The 8824-nt window shown below is 38.0% G+C and overlaps 1 protein-coding gene and 1 long non-coding RNA gene across 2 annotated transcripts; one reads left to right on the forward strand and one right to left on the reverse strand.

The window, feature by feature from the left end:
* Positions 1–415: 415 nt before the first annotated feature.
* On the forward strand, positions 416–1431 carry LOC127505729 (uncharacterized). Its single transcript, XR_007927795.1, has 3 exons — positions 416–531; positions 744–858; positions 970–1431. It is a non-coding gene; the product is annotated as an uncharacterized LOC127505729 (long non-coding RNA).
* Positions 1206–3806, reverse strand: ccl20l (C-C motif chemokine 20-like). The gene is made up of 3 exons (XM_051881476.1): positions 3670–3806; positions 1851–1928; positions 1206–1684 (listed from the first exon to the last, which is right to left on the reverse strand). Exons 1-3 carry the CDS (start codon positions 3804–3806, stop codon positions 1612–1614), a joined length of 288 nt encoding a protein of 95 aa, XP_051737436.1. The 3' UTR covers positions 1206–1611.
* Between the last annotated feature and the right edge of the window lie 5018 nt (positions 3807–8824).

Below are 8824 nucleotides of genomic sequence, written 5' to 3' on the forward strand. Positions count from 1 at the left end.
AACACTGCTTCATGAAGCTTCGAAGCTTTACGAATCTTTTGTTTTGAATCAGTGGTTCGGATCGCCAAAGTTACATCATTTGAGTAAACGAGGCTTCATTACATCATAAGTGTTTCGCAGTTTCAATAGTTCACGTGACTTTGGCAGTTTGATATGCGATCCGAACCACTGATTCGAAACAAAACATTCGTAAAGCTTCGAAGCTTCATGAAGCAGTGTTTTGAAATCGCCCAACACTAGATATTGTTGAATAAAGACGTTATTTTGTTTTTTTGGTGCACAAAAAGTACTCTTGTCACTTTATTATATTAAGGTTGAACCACTGTAGTCACATGGACTGTTTTAAATATGTCTTTAGTAGCTTTCTGGGCATCTGAAAGTGTTAATTATCTTGCTGTCAATGCAGGCCTCACTGAGTCATCGGATTTCATCAAAAATATCTTGAGCTAAGAACTAAGACATCTTGAACCTTAGATTTCATTTTGAGGCTGTTACCGAAGATTACAAGTATCTTCTCCACTTCTGTGCCCTGTAAGTGAACACTTACTTTCAGGACCCAAAGCTAAACCCAGACAGATATCTTTTCAGGACTGTGTAACACATTTCAGCTCTAGGTGGCAGCACTCTCTAACATCACAAGATTTAATTCCCCACAAGTCACTAATAGATCAGATCATTTGAATAAAATAAGTATTAATAATCTCTCTTGTTTTCCCCCTCTTCCTTCATGAACTCTGGGACAGCGATGAGCTGCTTGAGCTCTTTCAGGTGGACTTTTCTCCTGAGCAGCGCAGAGCGATGTTTGACGCTGCAGACACTCATCAATGCAGCGCCATCAACTTTGAGGGGTTTCTTCAGGTTATAAACTTTCACATTATGAATTTCTGCAGAATTATCTATATGTCAGTTTGACTAGTAAGTGCAGATCAGAAGTATTCAGCAGATGTTTGTTTCGTCTATCTCTTTTAGCTGATGAACAATATGAACATTAGGACACCTGTACCGAGGCCTGCTGGGATTGAAGAGAACAGAGATGAGATTATGATGGCGTTGTCTGATGTAGCAGAAGCTCACCCCTTTACACAGATGAGTTATGGTTTGTTCTAAACTACAGTGATTCTGTAAATAGTTCTGTTCATCTGTGTTCTGTTAACTCTCTCCCAAATGGGTTTTGTCTTTTAAGTGGCATACATAGAAAATTACACTTTTTTTTTTTTTGACTTCAGTTTTTAATTTTTTTTGTTCATCTGTACAGCATCTCAGACTGAATTATACATTTTTTTGTGATATAAAAGTGAGTACAAAAATATAGTTTCATTAAGGATGATTAGTCAGAATAGAAGTCAAAGTATGATATATGTGGCGTATAAAGAAAATTAATTATTTTTTTTTTTTTTTTTTTTAGTTCAGCATTTATTTATTTTATTTTTTCATCAGTATTGCTGTTTAAGACATCTGTACAGCATCTCAGACTGAATTATGCATTTTATGTGATAAAAAAGTGATTACAAAAATATAGTTTCATGTTAAGGATGACTAGTCAGAATAGAAGCCAAAGTAATTCCAGTAATTAATGGAATCTGCCGTCATATGTTTGATTAAAGCCATATTTTATGGGCTGCTGGTGGTGGGAACAGTGGTGAGGTGCTGAGGTCTTTTGTCTGTCAGTTTATCTATTTTGGACCTATAAAGAAAATGTAAATTCAAGTCAGTGTTATTTTGGCCATCATAAAACAACAAATCAATAAGAATCTGTGACTATTTACTGCTCAGTGATCACAAATGCTACCTTGAATGTTGCACTGGTACATTTGCCACAAATATGAGGTGACTTGTTTTGTCCTTCTTACCTCAGACGAGCGAGCGCTGCTCTCACCCACTGATCCTCTACGCTCGCACAAACCTTCTTGTTGTTCTTGGTGAAGAAACTTGAAGAGAAAAGTTATGAAATTTAATTTTGGAGACAAACCAATGATGGCAAAACTGTTTTATTTTCTTCTGAAGGTACTGTAAAACATGATATGATCAGTAAGTCATGGCAACATATTCTTTTACATTCATCAAAATAATTTACGCAGTTTTTATAAGTTATATAAGATTCAACTAAAAATATTTTAAGTCAGTTTTAATATAATTTAAGTTGAGTTGACTTGCACAGCCAATTTAATTATTAAAAATGTAAGGCAGCACCTGAACTTAAGTTTATAAGTTAAAATAGGTGGAAATATTTTACAGTTATTGCGATCATTTATTATTTGACATCACAGTTGTCAGTTTTATTTTCATTGGTGTAAATATAGTGGGGATCAAAAGTCTGAGACCAGTAGTGATTTAAATTTTTATTTTAAAAATACATTTATATATTGTACACTACTTTTCAAAACTACGAGGTCAGTATTTTTTTTTTTTAAAATAATACTTTTATTCAGCAAAAATGCATTAAATTGATCAAAACTTGACAGTAAAGACATTTACAATATTATAAAACATTTACAATTCAAATAATTTATCAAAGTAAAGTATGTATCATGATTCCCACAAATATTTTAAGCAGCACAACTGTTTTCAAAGTTCATAATAATAAGGAAAAAATTCTTGAGCACCAAATGTGCTTATTATAATGATTTCTGAAGGATCATGTGACTGGAGTAATGGCTGGATTTAAAATTGTAATAATATTTCACATTATTACTGTGTTTTTGATCAAAGAAATGCAGATTTGGTGTGTATAAGAGACTTTCAAAAACAAAATCTTAATTAACTCAAACCTATATTTTATATATAATTTATAGATTTAAGTTGATTTCAAAAATGAAAATGAAGTTTTTTAATATCCCTTTTACCTCCCATTGCTTTAATGGCAGCAGCTGCATTTTTTTACAAATTATTTTGTATAAAATAGTGACCTAGAAATAACACTGAAACTTAATCGCATATACTCTAGCACTCAAAAGTTTAGGGTCAACATGTTTTTTTTTTTTTTTTTTTTTTTTTTTTAAGAAATGAATAATTTTATTCATTTTTAATTTTCATCAAAGAATTTTGATTAAAAAAAAAAAAAATGTATCACAATTTCCCCAAAAATATGAAGCAGCTCAACTGTTTTCAACATTGATAATAATCATAAATGTGTCTTGAGCAGCAAATCATCATATTAGAATGATTTCTGAAGGATCATGTGACACTGAAGACTGGAGTAATGCTGAAATTCAGCTTTGATCACAGGAATTTATTTATTTTAAATTGTAAAAATATATTGCAATATTAGTGTTTTTTCTGTTTTTTTTTTTTTGTTTTTTTTTTTTTTTTTACCAAATTATTGCAGCCTTGGTGAGCATAAGAGCGTTCTTTCAACAACAACAAAAAAAATCTTACCAACCCCAAACTTTTGAAGAAACTTTCAGAATGTTTTTTTATTTTAAGTTATAATTTTATAACACACTTTTTTAAACGTCATTAGAATTATTATGAATATTTAGTTTTTTAAATTAAATTAAGTCTCTGATTTTTCTGTGCATCAGACTGTATGCACTGTGTTAATACTGTAGGGTTTTTTGTATCGGCTGTCTGCACTCATATTTAAATTTATGGTTAAATGTGTCTATTTTGGTTGTGTGGGTGAGTGGGTGAACCCTGACTCATTCCTGCGGTCGGGTCACAGTGACTTACATGATGGCATCTATGCGACACACCTCGAGGGAGCTCTGCTCGATGAAGCCCTTGATCAACTTGAAGGGCAGAGGGGTTCGAGTGTATTTCACACAGCAGGCATAGTTCAGCGGCCCATCTGACATGACACACAGCATCTTTCTTATAGTCATAGACCCACATAAAATAGCACAATTTATTGTATCCACTAAATAATGCCCATTAAAAGGCATCAGAAAAATCGGCTGAATTCACAGCAATGCAAAAAAAGCAGTAAGACCTCATTTGTATTCATAATAAACTTACATGCTGCTGGAGTGTGAGGGAACACGCTCAGAAGAATGCTGCTGATGAGAGCGATGGTGACCAGAGACATCATGGAGCACGTTTCAGTCAGGCGGAGATGTTTGCAAAGGCAGTGCAGGGCTTTATATATTTGTTTGCGATAAGATCAGTTACACGTGTATCATAGAATCACAAATCAGATGCAGGATCCAAAATGGGGACAGCAACCACGGAAAAAGAGGACAGGAAAGCCAATATCACCGATATTACAGTGCTTACAAAGCAAGCTCCAACCACAGATGTGCAGAGTGATCTAAGACTGCTTCCTCTAGTATCTTGAGCAATTACGCACGTCCCATGTAAGCAGCTGCTGTGCATTTGTATACATTTTGCAGTATGATGAATTTGTTGTGACTGACGTAAATTAAAATGGGCCTATTATGCCCCTTTTACAAGATGTAATATAAGTCTCTGGTGTCCCCAGAATGTGTCTGTGAAGTTTCAGCTCAAAAAATACCCCACAGATCATTTATTATAGCTTGTCAAATTTGCCCCTATTTGGGTGTGAGCAAAAACACGCCGTTTTTGTGTGTGTCCCTTTAAATGCAAATGAGCTGCTGCTCCCGCCCCCCTTTCCAGAAGAGGGCGGAGCTTTAACAGCTCACGCTTCGGTTGCTCAACAACAACAAAGCTGGAGAATCTCACGCAGCCAAAATGAGGATTGTCAGTAACGGTGTTCAGCCTTACATTGTTCAAACCGGAGTCGACACTGATGGAGAGACTCAGGAAGAACTGGGCGTTTCTGAATGGTTAGTGGATAAATTTATGTAGTTGCTGTGGAGTTGATTCAACTCATCGACTAGCATGTGCCGTCATGTTAATGTTTTGTGCAAATCCAGCGTTGAATTGACCCTCGTTTGTGAAGCAGTCCGGCGTTAAAATGACGGCATGTCAACAACACTCTACTACAACAACTCTTCCTCTTCTCTAAAGCAGCCCAACATGGCTTCGCCCCCTTTGTTGTGTGTTCTCGGGGGTGGGGTTTATGCAAATTTTGGGGTTTGTGATGTCACTAACCTGGGAAGAAGCTCGTTGTAGTCCTTAAAAAGCGATTTCTGTAGAAGAAAATATCTCCCTTTGCATTGAACTTTGAGCGTTGTAACTTTGCAGATGTTGTTTATGCTCAATCAGCAACATTACACACTAACTAAAGTTAAAAAATTGAAATCATAATCAAGGAGCCCTTTAACATTCTGTGTGTAATACAGAATCTAAGAAGAAGAATCCATTCATTTTTCACCGCCTTTATGGCTAACATCAAAAACAAATGCATGTTATCTCGTCATCTATTTTGAATCATTTGTTTAGCTCTTTGAGATCATTTTATCTGATGGTATTACATGATTAAAGGTATGATTTAGACAATTTGAAATTGAAGACATCAATTTGCGCCTTATCTTGAGCTACCAAATGTGTTTACAGGAGAAGTTGTTTATTATGCAATGTGAGGATTAGCTAAACCTCTCTTTACCATGACCCATTTAGTGGTGAGAATGACAATTTTCCCCTCTGAGCAAAAGAACAAATTAACATGCACAGCTTCCGTGACCTAGAAAACATCTCGGTACGTGAATCTAAACATCAAGAGAGAGAGTTAATGTAAAGATCATATATTTAGCTAATCTTGCTTGTATGTGTGTCTTTGAGTGTAACACACTTTCAATTGTGAAATAGAGGTTTTGTCATGTGAATCTGCATTTCTGTCTAAATGCTGCGTATCTTTGAGACAGTTGTGAGATATGGTATATGTATACATTTAGAAAACATCTCATGCAAGGTGCCAGCTGTCTGTTGTGAGCAACTTCTATTTCTGTCAGCTGCTAAATCATTTATACTGTATTTTCAGGAAATTGCAACCAGGCGTAATATCTAAGCAACCCTGTGGCTTTCGAGATGTCTTTTTTTTTTTTTTGTAGCTGTATTTTTATCATTCATTCTGTAACTGCACTCTCAACAGCATGACTAAGTGATTTTTGTTATTAGTAATATTTATTTAGTGAGGTGTTTTCATGACTATAGATGAGTAGACAGGAGACAGACATGGATGGTTGGGTAGGTGGATGATAGATGGGTAGGTAGGAGGGTAGACAGACAGACGGACAGATACAGATACACTGAGATAAGTGGATTGATACTGTAGGTAGAAAGATACATAGATAGACAGATAGATAATTGGATGGATGGAAGAATGGATTTATGGACAGATGGATAGATAAATGCATTGTTTAATTTATGGAAACATAGGACTAGTAGATTTGATAGATAATTGGATGGACAGACATAGATGAAACAAACACAGATAGATGGATATAGATGGACAGATGTATAATTGGATAGATAGATAGATAGATAGATAGATAGATAGATAGACGGACGGGCAGGTGGGTGGGTGGATGGATAGATAGACGGGGGGTGGATGGATAGACATACAGATGGATGGATAGATGGATGGATGGACATACAGATGGATGGATGAATGGATGGACATACAGATGGATGGATGGATGGATAGATAGACATACAGATAGATATACATACAGACAGATAGATAGATAGATAGATAGATATATTGTCATCACACAGATGTGGTGTATATATGAGTAGGTAAATAAACAACATTTAACTTGACTAAACAAACATTCACAGCTGTTATTCTGTAGGAGAGTCTGATAAGTGTGAGTGAATATGATGATGAAGATGATGAAGATGATGATGATGGTGTCCTCTGAACACTGAGGTTCTGCATTAGAGTGTAAACTGATGCTGAGTAAACACACTCATTCCTGACTGTCAAAACAGCAGTCTGTCTCCATCTGTGCAGCACAGCTGAGTTAATCATTGCTGCAACACCTTACTCTCCTTCTCAATATCTGCACTTTTCTCTATTTATTGAGACCTTTCTTTCTTTCTGTCTGTCTCTGTCTCCCCCGCACTCTGCTCTGAAACACGTGAATCATATTGTACGCCTCCTCTCGTCTGTGCCGGAGCGAGTGGGACTTTCTGCTCGTGCACTTCAATCTTTTCACATGTTTGCTCTCAGTCTGAATAATTACCGTACGTGGGCGGATGTAAGCTTCTCTCATTTTGATTCCTTTATAATGACCCAGTGGGAGGTTAACAAATTAATACCTCAAATGATGAATCTGGAGAGACGGAGAGAGGAGAAACCGACAGAAGACATGTCAGGTCACCAGCTCTCTCATTCACTGCTCTCCGCTGATAAATATTTGATTCTGAGATTAAAATTCATGGGGTAAATGTTACACCTGGGTCCTCTGAAGCCTGAAGACAGACAGACCTCGCAGACGTTGATTGGAAACGCCTGTGAGATCACGGGGTACAATCACTGGTGCGCATTTGATCTGGTTTGACCTTGAGGTCAGAGGTGAGACAGTCATTTATCATTATGGCTGTTTATGCAGAATATCTGTCCATTTAAGAAAGGCTCATCCTGCATGCTCAGTTTTTTCCTCAAAAAAAAAAAAAAATTTTTTCTCAGATTTTTAAAAAAAGAATGTATTTATTCTTTTTGGCAGTGAAACTAGTGTTCAGCTGTAAACAAATATGTTTGAGTGTTTCTTCAAGTATAAAGGGCATTTAGTAAACTGTTAAATCACACTTTTCAGAAATTAAAATGAATCACAATAAGTATTTACATGGTTTGTTTCACACAATTATAATTGTCTAAAAGTTGTAATTAATATATTTTTTTAAAGCAATCTCTCTTCCTCTTTCTCTCTCTTAAAATGAAAAAGTCTTGGTATGTGACAATAACAAAAAAATAATAATCCATGCATTTGACCAGTAGGAAAATTAAATGAAGGCATGATTTAAAAAAAGAAAAAGTTTTATATGACCTTCATATAACTATGAAAGCCAATTTCTGCCGCATAAAAATCAATCAATCAATCAACCAAATCACACTCACTCTGAAAAATGCTGAGTTAAAAACAACCCAAGTTGGGTTGAAAATGGACAAACCCAGCGACTGGGTTGGCTTAACCCAGTGTAACGCATGGTCCATGAAGGAAGATGATGCACACATGATATGATAGAATAGCGTTTACTGGTTACACACATAAGAACAGGTTACACCAACAATGACTGAACAGAACGAGCAGGATAAATACAAGGGTAAATGAGGGAACTAAACAGACTAACGAGGACAGGTGCAGACATGACAGAACTGAAGTAAACAGAACATACACGTGACATTACGCCCCCCTCAGAAAGGCGCGTGCCTCACGCTGTAACAAAGAAAGTCTATGAAGAGGAGAGAGGGCGGAGGCTTCGGTGGAGGGCGTGGAGCTGGTGATGGACAGGAGCCTGGAGGAGTTGGCCACGGGCACCATGGTGGAGTTGACGGTGGGAGGAGCCAGGGTGGAGTCCCGACTGCAGGGGTTTACCGAACCCTGGGACCGATCGGCGGAGGCGGAACCATGGTGAGTGGAGGCGCCGGCGGAACATAGCGGCTGACGGACCTAGGCGACATCGCAGGCCTGGAAGCCAGGCGCTGAGCTGCTGGCTCGCGGGACCCAGGCGACGACGGGGACTCGGATGACCGGGGCGACGATGGGGAGAGCGAGCATGACAGGGAGGTCGGAGGAAGGGAGGAGCCCGATGACGCTGTAGGGGTGCAGGGTTCAGGTGCAGCCGGAGTCCATAGCGGAAGCTGGGCGTCGACTGCCGGAGGGCCGACCTGGAGTGGCGAGTGAGCCCAGCGGAGCATCCGGACAGACGGGTCCGCAGAGGCGATGGTGACGGGCTGACAGGTCGAGGTGGAGATGTGGGCCTGGAGGCCCGAAGTGGAGGCGGGGACTCTGCCTCAAGC

The sequence above is a fragment of the Ctenopharyngodon idella genome, chromosome 2, assembly GCF_019924925.1.
Source record: "Ctenopharyngodon idella isolate HZGC_01 chromosome 2, HZGC01, whole genome shotgun sequence".
Classification (NCBI taxonomy): Eukaryota; Metazoa; Chordata; class Actinopteri; order Cypriniformes; family Xenocyprididae; genus Ctenopharyngodon; species Ctenopharyngodon idella.